Source organism: Coregonus clupeaformis, chromosome 2, assembly GCF_020615455.1.
Source record: "Coregonus clupeaformis isolate EN_2021a chromosome 2, ASM2061545v1, whole genome shotgun sequence".
NCBI lineage: Eukaryota > Metazoa > Chordata > Actinopteri > Salmoniformes > Salmonidae > Coregonus > Coregonus clupeaformis.
Window position 1 is genome coordinate 28,000,341 of NC_059193.1, and position 15,004 is coordinate 28,015,344.

At 43.0% G+C, this 15,004-nt stretch overlaps 1 protein-coding gene across 6 annotated transcripts in view; it reads left to right on the top strand.

Annotated features, from left to right (window-relative positions):
* The window catches only part of LOC121532782 (protocadherin gamma-C5-like), a 211,211-nt gene that overhangs the window by 72,240 nt on the left and 123,967 nt on the right, over positions 1-15,004 (top strand). The window contains exon 1 of one of the 6 annotated variants that reach the window (XM_045205091.1): positions 589-3,007. The exons of 4 other annotated variants lie outside the window; for them this stretch is intronic. In XM_045205091.1, the coding sequence (XP_045061026.1) occupies positions 608-3,007 (2,400 nt within the window). In that variant the 5' untranslated portion in view covers positions 589-607. Of the gene's footprint in view, positions 1-588; positions 3,008-5,532; positions 8,051-15,004 lie in introns of those variants that run through there. One more of the 6 variants, XM_045205141.1, reaches the window with a different exon arrangement.

The following is a 15,004-nucleotide window of genomic DNA, read 5'->3' on the forward strand; positions in this document are numbered from 1 at the left end:
AGGATGTCTTAAAAAATAACTTAAGTCTTTGTACTTTATTTTTTAAAGAGTTGTTCATTTGTTAGGCTATTGGTTAAAGGTGCAACACAATATTGATTATTGAATTACATTTGATCTAGTTCAGATTTATCAATCACTTAAACATATTTAATAATGATCTCTTAACTAGCTTGATGACTGTGGGTATTTTCGTTTACTTTTTGTTGTTCTAAACAGAACAGAAGGGCCGTGGGTCATATTAGATTGTGTAGAAATATAGGAAATTAGCTTTAGATGCCAAAAACAATTGAATGAATGAATGATGTCTACCTGCGACTTATTGAAATGTTTTTTAGGCCAATGTCAGCGTGTAATTTCTGAAGAGTACTCATAGGGTCGCTGTTCACCAGCGGAGGTAGAATAGATATAGCTCTCCACCCATTGGTGTTGTCATTAACAAAGCTCTGGTGCCATTTCACTACAGAAACGAGTAGAGGCAGGCAGTCAGACTGCGCACATAGTTGTATTTTGTTTTGATAATCTAGTGAATGTTGATCCTTTTGTGGAATACTTTTTCCTTATGTCGATCTTAATAACTATATATATTTTGGTTATTTGTAGTCTAAGGATGCAGAACAAAGGATTCTCGGTGACAGGCCTGGTCTTCTGCTTTGCTTTCTTTCTTCTACCGCTGCACTCCGCCTATGGAGACGTGAGCTATTCTTTTCCGGAGGAGATGAAACGCGGATCTGTTATTGGAAATATAGCCAATGATCTCGGGCTGGAGGCGAGCAGACTGTCCGCTCGTAAGGCCCGAATTGATACCGAAAGAAATCGAAAACGTTATTTGGACATTAATCTGAGTACCGGGGATTTGATTGTTGCGGAGAGGATTGATAGAGAAGGGCTTTGTGGAGAAAAGGTTTTATGCATATTAAAATTCGAATTGGTCCTAGAGAGTCCACTTGAGTTGCATACTATATCACTTCAAATCCAAGATATAAACGATAATTCACCCATATTTCCGAAGGATTTAATTAAGCTAGAAATCAGAGAATCAGCTGTGAAAGGAGCTCGCTATCGTGTAAAAGCAGCTCATGACGCGGATGTTGGACAAAACGCAGTGCAAAGCTACGTATTACAAAGGAATAATAATTTTGCTTTGGGTTTCCAAACGAATAATGCTGGTATTAAATACGGTGAGTTAGTTCTTGATAAAGAATTAGACCGAGAGGAGCAGCAGGAGTTGAAATTGTTGTTGACAGCTGTAGATGGGGGCACGCCGCAGAAATCAGGTACAGTAGTCATACACGTCACTGTACTGGATGCTAACGATAATGCCCCAGTGTTTAGCCAGGCCGTCTATAAAGCCAGTCTACCTGAAAACTCTCCTTTAGATAGTGTAGTGGTTACAGTGAGTGCTACGGATGCAGATGAGGGAGTGAATGGGGAAGTGACGTATGAATTTAGTCGAGTATCTGAAACAGCAAAGAATGTATTTACTTTGGACCAGAATACAGGAGAAATTAGAGTGACAGGAGAAATAGATTACGAAGAAGAGACAACATTTGAACTTTTTATTGAAGGGAAAGATGGCTTTGGTCTTTCCTCGGACAGTAAAGTTATTATAGATATTACAGACATAAATGACAATGCCCCTGAGCTATATCTAAAATCTCTGACTAACTCCATACCTGAGAACGCGTCACCTGGTACAGAGGTGGGCATCATTAACGTGCAGGATAGAGACTCTGAGAATAACCGACAGGTCCGCTGCTCCATTCAGCAAAACGTTCCTTTTAAGCTGGTGCCATCCATCAAAAACTACTATTCTCTGGTGACCACGGGCGAGCTGGACCGGGAACTAGTGTCTGATTACAACATTACAATCACTGCTACCGACGAGGGCTCTCCACCTCTGTCCTCCTCTAAAAGTATTCAGTTATATGTAGCTGACGTCAACGACAACCCACCTGTGTTTGAGGAACAGTCCTATCAAGCCCACGTGATTGAAAATAACAAACCCGGTGCCCCCGTGTGTTCCGTTACTGCACTGGACCCAGACTGGAGACAGAACGGAACAGTGATTTATTCTCTTTTACCTGGTGAAGTGAACGGTGTCCCGGTGTCCTCGTTTTTATCCGTTAATGGAGACACGGGGGTGATCCACTCTGTGAGGTCGTTTGATTTTGAGCAGTTCAGGAGCTTTAAAGTCCAGGTGGTGGCCAGAGACAACGGTTCTCCTCCTCTCAGCAGCAACGTCACCGTCAGTGTGTTCATAACGGATATGAATGACAACTCTCCTCAGATACTATACCCCGCCCCGGAGGGGAACTCCTTCATGACCGAGCTGGTCCCCAAAGCTGCGCACGGGGCTTCTTTGGTTTCCAAGGTGATTGCAGTGGACGCGGACTCCGGCCAGAACGCCTGGCTGTCCTATCATATAGTCAAATCCACTGATTCGGGACTTTTCACTATTGGTCTCCACAGTGGAGAGATCAGGACACAACGAGACATTTCTGAATCTGACAGCATGAAACAGAACCTTATTGTGTCAGTGAAAGATAACGGACAGCCCTCTCTCTCTGCCACCTGTACCATGTATTTAGTGATTTCTGATAACTTGGCTGAAGTGCCAGAACTGAAAGATATCTCTTATGATGAGAGCAATTCCAAACTCACCTCTTATCTGATCATCGCGCTAGTGTTCGTCTCCACCTTTTTCCTCACCTTCATTATTGTCATCCTGGCCGTGAGGTTTTGCTGCAGGAGAAAGCCCAGACTGTTGTTTGACGGAGCGGTCGCCATCCCCAGCGCATATCTCCCTCCCAACTACGCAGAGGTGGATGGCGCGGGAACTCTCCGCAGTACTTACAATTATGACGCATACCTGACGACAGGCTCGCGCACAAGTGACTTCAAGTTCGTCAGATCTTACAATGACAACACGCTGCCCGCAGACCAGACTCTGAGAAAAACTCCAACAGACTTTGCTGAAGACCTTCACGGTTCCGAGGGATCCCCAGAGGTAGGCCTTTATTGTTACAGACGCGCGTTATAACTCTAGAGGCTCTGTAGCAGGTGTTTTACAACTGCAGTTCGTTTTTTTGCAAAGTAATTTTGTTCAGGATAAAAACACTATTCCCATGGGACTATCACAAGGTCTGTTTCCTGTGTCACTGTTTAAACAACTAAATGTAGCTCCAAATATGATGGCTTAGTCCTTTATGCTATCAATTCAAGACCTTAATTTCAAAGCTGACATTTTGCAGATTATAATATGTTGTTTGAATTGTGGTTCAAAACATTTTGTAGGTTAGATAAAGAACTTATTCTTCGGATTTGCGTACTGCACAATTTTTATGTTACAAAACATATATTGATAGGCTGGTTCTATTTGTAGTCCGTTTGTAGGTCTACTTTGATGGCATTGAAAAAGAGAAAGAGATAGAAAGCTCTGTAGGCCTATACAATGATGGAAAAAGAAGGTGAGCGTTTCTTTGAGCAGTAGCGGAATGTCGCTGTCTGTGGTGCTGATATGTCCGTTTCTGTTGTAAAGGCGTTAGGGCTTTTTCTGAATAGTTATTGTTTGTCACGAGGCTATTACTTTCCTGTTGTCAGTTCTACTCACTGTTTTTGTGAATTGTACTGATGAGTTCCAGATGACAGAATGACAGTGCACATTTTTTTCAAAAATGTTTCTTTGTGGTTTTATTTTTCCATGGTTTCTATTTGGTTTTTCGCTTATGCTGGGTGGCATACCTGTCTCTAATGTTTGATCAAGCATGCACACGGTTGATATGTTTTCTTGGTATTGTATTCACAATGTAGAACAGATGGCAGATGTCAGGTGATAGCGTTTTTGGAATGGTGGAGCAATTTAGACAGAAGGATGCGATGAGAAGCCTGTTTTGATAGTGTATGCATCCTTGCTGCAGTTGGCTGCCACTGTCCATGGGACTGAACACCCCTTATACATGTGAGACAGGACATAATAATTATTGTCCTTTGCTCCTTGTGATGATTTATATATGTGACATCACATGCTAACAGATGTTTAGAAATGGTTTAGCTGTATTGCACTAGTTGTACTACAGCAACATGATAAGAAGGCTTTGCCCATTTCATCCTGAGATTCGACAAACGTCGCTGTCTGTGGTGCTGATATGTCCGTTTCTGTTGTAAAGGCGTTAGGGCTTTTTCTGAATAGTTATTGTTTGTCACGAGGCTATTACTTTCCTGTTGTCAGTTCTACTCACTGTTTTTGTGAATTGTACTGATGAGGTCCAGATGACAGAATGACAGTGCAAATTTTTTTCAAAAATGTTTCTTTGTGGTTTTATTTTTCCATGGTTTCTATTTGGTTTTTCGCTTATGCTGGGTGGCATACCTGTCTCTAATGTTTGATCAAGCATGCATACAGTCTACCTGCAACTTTTATTGAAATGTGTTTAGCACACTATCAGATAATGCTGTCAGATAATAGTTTCGTAGGGATGCTCAAAGTGTCGCTGTTCACCAGCAAAGGAAGGGTATGTACAGTTATCCACCCCCTGGTGATTTCATTCAGAAAGTGTTGTTGCCATTTCACTGCAGAAACGAGTGGTGACGGTTTTGTATATATTTTTGTAGATATAGTTTGTTTTCATCATATTTTTGTGAAATACAATTTTCTTACGCTAATCTATATAATTATTGGGTGTTTTCTTAGTCGATTTGTATGCCAGCATGGTGCACAAATGATTCTAAATGACAGGCCTGGTCTGTGGCTTTGACATTTATTTTTTATGTCATATTTGAGATTGGGTGGAGCATATTGTGTGTGTGTTAGGGATTTCAGATTTTGGAATGCTATAGGCCTACTGTGGTTTAAATTATGTGCTGATAATTTGGATAGTTTGTAGCCTAACACAGGGCCGCAACTTTGGTTTTAGAAGTGGGGGGGACACATAAATATATTTTCTATCCAGTAGGATAAACACTCCAAACAGCCTACCCGTCCGCATGGTCCTAAAGCACACTTTTGCCTCGTTTTGTATCACATTTCAATTATAAAACTGGGGGGGACAAAGATGCAATTTCAGAATGCGGGGGAAATCCCCCCCCCTCCCCCAGTGAAAGTTGCGCCCCTGGCCAAACATATTGGCTTCATCGGCTGAAACCAAATAAATATCTGGGGGAAGTATTTAAATAGGGAATGAGAAGAAAAATTAGATTTTCTATTTTATGCAGACGCATATCGCTGTCCATGGTGCTGGAACGTGTTATGTTCTGTTATGTGCGGATTGCCGTCATGCTCGTTTATTCTGGCTATCTTGATGGTTGTCGTTTTATATGTCTATTTCATGACCTTGGCCCGAAAGTGTGCTTTGTATTTTATCAAATAGATAATGGGCTAGTCAGTGTGTTGTCATTTAAAACATGTCATTTCTGAAGGGCACTCAAAGTGTCGCTGTTCACCAGCTGAGCAAGGATATACTCACCTCTCCACCCACTTCATGTTGACGAATACAAAGCTCTGGGTTGCTCACTGCGCTGCAGAAAACCGTGGGAGTCATCCGTTTGTTAGTGTTTTCTCCGCTTGATTGGAATTACATTCGATTGAAAACTATATCATTATTTTTAATATTTGCTTATAGTGATACACATAACTGCAGTCTGATTTCTCCACCGTTCTTATCTAAGGATGGAGCACAAAGGATTTTCTGCGACAGGCCTAGTCTGCAGCTTTGCTTTCTTTCATCTCACGCTGCACTCCGCCTATGGAGACCTGAGCTTTTCTTTTCCGGAGGAGATGAAACGCGGATTTGTGATTGGAAATATAGCCAAGGATCTCGGGCTGGAGGCGAACAGACTGTCCACTCGTAAGGCCCGTATTGATACAGAAGGGAACCAAAAACGGTATTGTGACATTAATCTGAGTACCGGGGATTTGATTGTTGCTGAAAGGATTGACAGAGAGGGGCTTTGTGGCAAGAAGGCTTCGTGCGTTTTAAAACAGGAACTTGTATTGGAGAATCCTTTGGAGCTACAACATATTAGTCTTCACGTTCAAGATATTAATGACAACTCTCCACAATTTAACGAGGAGATGATAGATATGGAAATATTGGAATCGGCAGCTAAAGGCACTCGTTTCTCATTGGAGGAGGCTCATGACGCGGATATAGGACAGAACTCAGTTCAAAGATACACACTAGAAAGGAATGACAATTTCGTTTTGATTGTTGATAGTAATACTGTAGAGCTTGTTCTAGAGAAAGAGCTTGATCGAGAAAAAAAGCAGGATCTTAAAATAATGCTAACAGCGAAGGACGGAGGCACTCCGCAGAAATCAGGTACTGTAGTCATACACGTCACTATACTGGATGCTAACGATAATGCCCCAGTGTTTAGCCAGGCCGTCTATAAAGCCAGTCTGCCTGAAAACTCACCGTTAGATACTGTAGTGGTTACAGTGAGTGCTACAGATGCAGATGAGGGAGTGAATGGGGAAGTGACATATGACTTCGGTCATGTTTCAGAAGAAGTGAAGATTTTTTATTCTATCGTCCGTAAAACAGGAGATATAAGAGTTATTGGCACTATAGATTTTGAAGAAGTTTCATCATTTGAATTGCGCATCAAAGCAAAGGATGGTTTAGGGTTAGCATCATATGCTAAAGTCATAATAGACATCACAGATGTAAATGACAATGCTCCTGTGATATATCTAAAATCTCTGACTAACCCCATGCCTGAGAACACGTCACCTGGTACAGAGGTGGGCATCATTAACGTCCAGGATCGAGACTCTGGGAATAACCGACAGGTCCGCTGCTCCATTCAGCAAAACGTTCCTTTTAAGCTGGTGCCATCCATCAAAAACTACTATTCTCTGGTGACCACGGGCGAACTGGACCGGGAACTAGTGTCTGATTACAACATTACAATCACTGCCACTGACGAGGGCTCTCCGCCTCTGTCCTCCTCTAAAAGTATTCAGTTATCTGTAGCTGACGTCAACGACAACCCACCTTTGTTTGAGGAACAGTCCTATAGTGCCCACGTGACTGAAAATAACAGACCTGGCTCTTCCCTGTGTTCCGTTACTGCCCGAGACCCAGATTGGAGACAGAACGGAACAGTGATTTATTCTCTTTTACCTGGTGAGGTGAACGGTGTCCCGGTGTCCTCGTTTTTATCCGTTAACGGAGACACTGGGGTGATCCTCGCTGTGAGGTCGTTTGATTATGAGCAGTTCAGGAGCTTTAAAGTCCACGTGGCGGCCAGAGACAACGGTTCTCCTCCTCTCAGCAGCAACGTCACCGTTAGTGTGTTCATAACGGATGTGAATGACAACTCTCCTCAGATACTATACCCCGCCCCGGAGGGGAACTCCTTCATGACCGAGCTGGTCCCCAAAGCGGCGCACGGAGGCTCTCTGGTTTCCAAGGTGATTGCGGTGGATGCGGACTCTGGCCAGAACGCCTGGCTGTCCTATCATATAGTCAAATCCACTGATCCGGGACTTTTCACTATTGGGCTTCACAGTGGAGAGATCAGGACACAGCGGGACATTTCTGAATCTGACAGCATGAAACAGAACCTTATTGTGTCCGTGAAAGATAACGGACAGCCCTCTCTCTCTGCCAGCTGTACCATGTATTTAGTGATTTCTGATAACTTGGCTGAAGTGCCAGAACTGAAAGATATCTCTTATGATGAGAGCAATTCCAAACTCACCTCTTATCTGATCATCGCGCTGGTGTCCGTCTCCACCTTTTTCCTCACCTTCATTATTGTCATCCTGGCCATGAGATTTTGCCTGAGGAGAAAGCCCAGACTGTTGTTTGATGGAGCGGTCGCCATCCCCAGCGCGTTTCTCCCTCCCAACTACGCAGAGGTGGATGGCGCGGGAACTCTCCGCAGTACTTACAATTATGACGCATACCTGACGACGGGTTCGCGCACAAGTGACTTCAAGTTCCTCACATCTTACAATGACAACACACTGCCCGCTGACCAGACTCTGAGAAAAACTCCAAATGACTTTGCTGAAGAACTTGATGGCTCCGAGGGGTCCCCAGAGGTAAGCGGTTTTAGTGTTACACGGTTGATATGTTTTCTTGGTAATGTATTCACAATGTAGAACAGATGGCAGATGTCAGGTGATAGCGTTTTTGGAATGGTGGAGCAATTTAGACAGAAGGATGCGATGAGAAGCCTGTTTTGATAGTGTATGCATCCTTGCTGCAGTTGGCTGCCACTGTCCATGGGACTGAACACCCCTTATACATGTGAGACAGGACATAGTAGGGCATACTCTACTCTCGAGATGCAGAGTAAAAGAGCGTTACTGCATTGCTTTGATATTCGTTTTTATTTTATGTAATGCAAGATATATATATACTTTTTTTATATCAACAAAGGATGTACAATAGAACAACAGTGCTTAAAACTGAGTTACGGATGCAGTTTTGGGTGATTACCCTTCTCTTTGGCGCGTCGTTTGGATAGGTGCGCTACTCCGTACCAGAGGAGATGGAGCGCTGCTCGGTCATTGGGAACGTGGCTAAGGATCTGAGGCCTGGGAGACCCAGGCAGATACACTCTTACCATCAGTGGGTTTGACGGTTGTAATCCTGCCAGGTCAGGCACAGCGTCTATTCAAATCCATGTTCTGGATGCCAATGACAATGTCCCTGTTTTCAGCAAGAGGATTTACAAGGCCTCTGTGTTAGATAACTCTGCCATGGGCGTTTTGGTGGCAACACTGAACACCACAGATTTAGATGATGGTGTATATGGGGAGATAACATACTCTTTCAGACATGTCTGACAAAACTAGAGGGGTCCTTGAAATTGACCCAGTGAGCAGTGAAGTGGACTATGAGGAGGCATGAGCTAGAGATGATGGGGGTCAGCCGTCACTCTGTAAACTCATAATTGAAGTGATTGATGTGAATGACAATGAGCCGGTGATAGCCGTGATCTGCCTCTGCTATGGTGGCCGAGGATTCTAAACCCGGTACCATGGTTGCTTTGCTAAACGTGTATGACCTGGACACTGGAAATAGCGGCCGGGTCAAGTGTGCCATCTCAGACAGTGTTCCTTTTAAATTGATATCAGAGGTTAAGAATTACTACATGTTCGTGACTGACGGTATATTAGACAGAGAGATGAACCCACACTATAACATCATGGTGACAGCTGGTGACTGGTTCTCCCTCACTATCCAGTAGAAAGTTAATATCCATCACAGTGGATGACGTGAATGACAATCCCCCTACTTTTACACAGAGATAGTACACCGCTAAAGTTTGGTAAAACCAACGCAGAGGCACATTAGTGATAAGGGTGAGAGCCGAGGATCTAGACGCAGGATCCAATGCTTCCCTCTCCATCAACGCAGAGACCGGAGAGCTCTTCACCTCGCGCCCCTTTGATTACGAGCAGGCCAGTCACTATCAGGTGGGAGTCACAGCTCAAGACGGTGGTACCCCTCCTCTCTCCAGTATCTGCACCATGAGGGTGTTCATCGGTGACCATAGTGACAACACACCCATTGTTCTTTATCCTGTCCAATCATATGGCACCTAAAGGCTACCTGGTTACCAAAGTGGTTGCCGTGGACGCTGACTCCGGCCATAACGTGTGGCTCTCCTACCATTTGGTCAAAGCGTTGCAGCCCAACCTTTTCACTATTGGCCTGCACAGTGGAGAAATCAGGACTGTGAGGCCGTTTGAAGAGCAGGACTAGCCTAAACAAACCCTTGTGATCATGGTAAGAGACAACGGGCCTGAGTCCCTCTCAGCCACTGCCACAGTCAATGTAGTTGTTGGCGACTGCGTGCCTGTTTTAAACAGGCTCTATGAGTTCACGAATGATGAATCACAGGCGAGCTATAACTTAACGCTTTATTTGATAACACCCTGGTGACCGTGTCTTCTCTCCTACTCATTATGAACAGCGCAGTCGTGTACTTCCAGATGTGTAGACGCAGGTTCATGTACCGCGCGTCCAGCCTCCCTGTCTTCCCCACGGCCTACGACCCTCCTGAAAGATAACCTATTCAACTATTTTCTGACCACTGGCTCGTGGAAGTTGGACCGTTTTGGGTCTTCCATAGACACTGACACGTTGAGGAAAGCAGCATGGCCTATCAAAAATGCTCAGTCAGACGCACAAGCGCAGCTAGTCTCAAGGTGAGCCTTGGGGAATGAACTTCTGATGACGTACTTCATTAAGTATCAAATATTGCAAAGCACATAGCGTGGGTCAATTTCTCATTGATCATTAAAAGGATGAAAAGTTAGTCAATAGCCTTAGACATCCATGCTATATCCAACATGGTCCACATCTAATGTGTCTTTTCAGTGTCGCACAACTCAATTTTAATTATTTTAATTATTGATTCGGATTTGTGAGGAGTAAACCTGGTGTTGTCTCTTTCTCCCTTCTCTCTCTCTCTCTCTCTCTCTCTCTCTCTCTCTCTCTCTCTCTCTCTCTCTCTCTCGCTCTCTCTCTCTCTCTCTCTCTCTCAATTCAATTCAATTCAATTCAATTTGCTTTATTGGCTTGACGTAACAATGTACATATTGCCAAAGCATACTTTGGAGATGTACAATATTAACATAATTTTAATAATAATAATCAAAATTGTCAACGGGACAACAGTAACAACAATAACCAAGGGTCAAAGTAACCATACATTGAACAATAACAATAACAATGGCATAGAGGACATGTGCAGGTTGGTTGGTCTGTCAGACACTGTCCCTCATCTTATGGCAGGCAGCAATGTAGTGCGCTGCCAACCCACAGCTCCTGCGTCCTCCCCCAACAGGACGGGTAGCCTATTCTCATCAGAGAGGTCTTTGAAACCTTGAATAAGAGTTTCAAATTTGCGGAAATTACACTCTCTAATAGTTTTTTATTTTTTACATTTTGTCTGGAAATGCAGCTCTGTCTCTGGTTCTGCTGTGGTGCAGTGGTTGCACAGCCTTTCCTCTACAGGGAGTCAGGTTTTCCTGTGTCTACCTTTCTCAATGGCAAGTCTCTGCTCACTGAGCCTGTACTTTGTCAAGGTTTTTCAAAGGTTTTGATCAATAACCATGGTCAAATACTTTGCCACGGTGTACTGTCGATTTAGGGCCAGATAGCACTGCATTTTGCTTTGTGCTTGTGCTTCCCAATAAGTGATGCAGTTTTGTTTTGACTGTGTAGTAATTTGGTTTATTCTGATTGATTGGATGTTCTGGTCCTGAGGCTTCAGTGTGTTAGTAGAACAGGTTTGTGAACTCAGCCCCAGGACCAGCTGGATGAGGGGACTATTTTCTTTGCTCAGCTCTTGGCATTGCAGGGCTTGGTAATGTTATGAGAGGTGGTCACTGTATAATTGAGATGTTTCCAAAACGTAATTGCTATTCTTTTCATTTGTATTATTAGCGGATATTGGCCTAATTATGCCCTGCATGCATTGTTTGTAGTTTTCCTCTGGACATGTAGGAGAATCTTACAGAACTCTGCATGCAGGGTTTCAATGGGGTGTTTGTCCCATTGGGTGAAATCTTGTTTTGTAAGTGGACCCCACACCTCGCTGCCATAAAGTGCTATTGGTTCAATTACTAATTCAATTTGTTTTAGCCACATTTTAATAGGTATTTCAATTTGAATGTGTTTTTTAATGGCGTAGAATGCCCTACATACTTTCTCTCTGTCACGCCCTGACATAGAGATCTCTAGTTGGTTTGGTCAGGGTGTGTATATATATGGGTGTGAATATCTAGTATGTGTATTTCTATGTTGGCCGGGTGTGGTTCCCAATCAGAGGCAGCTGTCGATCATTGTCTCTGATTGGGGATGATACTTAGGTAGCCATTTTGCCTACCTATGTTGTGGGATCTTGTTTCTGTTTGGCTTGTTGGATGTTTAGCCTTTTGAACTTCACGTTCTGTTGGATTTGGTATTTTGTCGGTGTTTATATAATAAACTACTATGTACGCATATCACGCTGCACCTTGGTCTGATCCTTTACACGACGAACGTGACACTCTCTCAGTTCATTCACTGTCTCATTTAGGTGTCCATTTGAGCTTATTTTTAAACCTAAGTAATTGTAGTGTGTGCAGTACTCTATATATTTTGTACCAATGGAGAACATTAGTCTAATTCCCTGAGATCTGGATCTTCTCTGGAAAATCATTATTTTAGTCTTTTTGGGGTTTACTGCCAGGGCCCAGGTCAGGCAGTACTGCTCTAGCAGGTCCAGGCTCTGCTGTAGGCCATGTGCTGTTGGTGACAGCAGGCACAGGTAATCTGCGAAGAGCAGGCATTTAACCTCTGAATTGTCGAGACTAACACCAAGGGCTGAGGACTTTTCTAGAATAGTGGCCAATTCATTGATGTAAATATTGAAGAGTGCAGGGCTCAGATTGCAACCCTGGTGAAGAATTCTGTTATTTTCTTGCCAATTTTGATGCTGCACGTGTTGCCAGTATGCATTGATTTAATTATGTCATATGTTTTCCCCCTACACCACTTTCAATAACTTTGTAGAACAGTCCTGTATGCCAAATAGAATCAAATGCTTTTTGGAAGTTGATAAAGCAAGCGTACATTTTGATATTATTTTGGTGGACATGTTTATCTATCAGGGTGTGTAGGGTGTAGATATGGTCGGTCATGCAATGTTTTGGTATAAATCCAATTAGGCTTTTACTCAAGACATTGTGCTTATTAAGGAAGTTTAGAACTCTTACATTTATAATACTACAGAAAACCTTCCCCAGGTTACTGTTCACACAAATGCCTCTGGAATTGTTAGGGTCAAATTTGTCTCCGTTCTTAAAGATTGGGGTTATGAGTCCTTAATTCCAGATGTCAGGGAAATAACCTACACTCAGAATCATATTAAACTGTTTTAATATAGCCAATTGAAATTTTGCACTAGTGAATCTCATTTAGGATGCCATCAGGTCCGCATGCTTATTTAAATTTGAGGTCCTGAAGTTTCTTATAGAGCTCCTGGTCAGTACTTGTGGAGTCCAACGGATTTTGATTGTCCTTTGTAGCTTTTTCTAATCCATTCAACTTCTCATGAATTTAGCATTGTTCTGCGTTTGCATCAATTTGAACGGTGTTATAGAGTGTTTTAAAATGGGTTGTCAATATGTCACAATTTTGTATTGCTAATTTCTCTAGTTGCGATTTTTTTTTAGGTTTTTCCAATTTTGCAAGAAGTTGTTTGTGTTCATGAACTCCTCAATTAGTGTCAGCTGCTTGCTGTTGTACTGTGCTTTTTTTGGTTCTGAGTGTACGTTTATAGAGTTTTAAAGTCTCACAGTAATGAAGGCGTAATTCACCATTATTTGGGTCTCTGTGTTTTTGGTTTGATAGTGTTCTATGTTTTTTCCTTATAATTATACAATCTTCATCAAACCAATTGTCATCTGTAGTCTTTTTTGGTATGTTTTTTATCAATTTCAGTTTTACTTCATTTGCCGTTTTCCTGAATATATGGTTGATGTTTTTTACTGCTAGATTGATGCCTTCTTTACTGTGAGTGAATGTGGTATACAGAAAGATATCTAAGAGTGTTTGGATTTTTTGGTTACTGGTTGCTTTCTGGTATTCTTCTGTGCTGTTTTGGGCCCATCTGTATGAATTTCTGATGTTGTACAGCTTACTGGGCTGTGAATGTGTGGTTGTTTCCATGTCTGTTCTTTTGAGGAACAACATCCTTTGGCTGTGATCAGACAGAGGTGTTAGTGGCTTGACGGTGAATGAGCTGCGAGAGAAAGGGTCAATGTCTGTAATCATTTCACTGTAATGTCTGCACCTGTTGTATTCGGCGCATGTGACCAATAAAATTTGATTTGATTTTGATTTGATATAGTCTACTGTGCTGTGGCCAAGAGGTGAGCAATAGGTGAATCTCCCCAAAGAGTCCCTCTGTAAACTACCATTGACAAAATACAGACCAAGGCATCGACATAACTGCAACAGATCCCTTCCATTTTTGTCGATGGTGCTGTCACTGTTGTTTTTATGGTGATGATTAAGGTAGTTAGAAACAGTTTGGCCTGTAATAAAGCTGTCCCCTCGTGTGGTCGTTAGATCAGGTAGTGTTCCCTGGGCCTGGAAATGGCACGTCTCTTCCTCAAGGGTGGGGAATATCTCCTCTGAGTAATATGGGGCTTCTGGGGGGGATATATATTGCGCAAAGCAACACATCATTTTCTGTCAGTACAAGTAATTTTTTCAGTTTTAACCAAATGTGATAGATTTTGTAGTTCGGATTTGTACCAAATAATCAATCCTCCAGAGTCTCTGCCTCTATTGACAGAGCTGTGTTTCTGTGACGGCACAATTACCTCTCTGTAGCCTGTGGGACAGAGAGTGACAATGTCTGCCTTACACCATGTCTCCTGCAGAATGATGACGTGAAGATCTTTACGATTTTGTTTTCACTTCATTGCTAAACTCTTCAGTCCAAAGGTTGATGAGTTTAGGCCCTGAATGTTCCACATGGTAACTGATAGCAATTTCATGTTGCAAAAAGAAAGAAAATCACAGTCAGAAATACAGTAACTACATTTTACATTTACATTTACGTCATTTAGCAGACGCTCTTATCCAGAGCGACTTACAAATTGGTGCATTCACCTTATAGCCAGTGGGATAACCACTTTACAATGGTAGAAGGATTATTTTATCCTATCCCAGGTATTCCTTAAAGAGGTGGGGTTTCAAATGTCTCCGGAAGGTGGTGAGTGACTCCGCTGTCCTGGTGTCGTGAGGGAGCTTGTTCCACCATTGGGGTGCCAGAGCAGCGAACAGTTTTGACAGGGCTGAGTGGGAACTGTGCTTCCGCAGAGGTAGGGGAGCCAGCAGGCCAGAGGTGGATGAACGCAATGCCCTCGTTTGGGTGTAGGGACTGATCAGAGCCTGAAGGTACGGAGGTGCCGTTCCCCTCACAGCTCCGTAGGCAAGCACCATGGTCTTGTAGCAGATGCGAGCTTCAACTGGAAGCCAGTGGA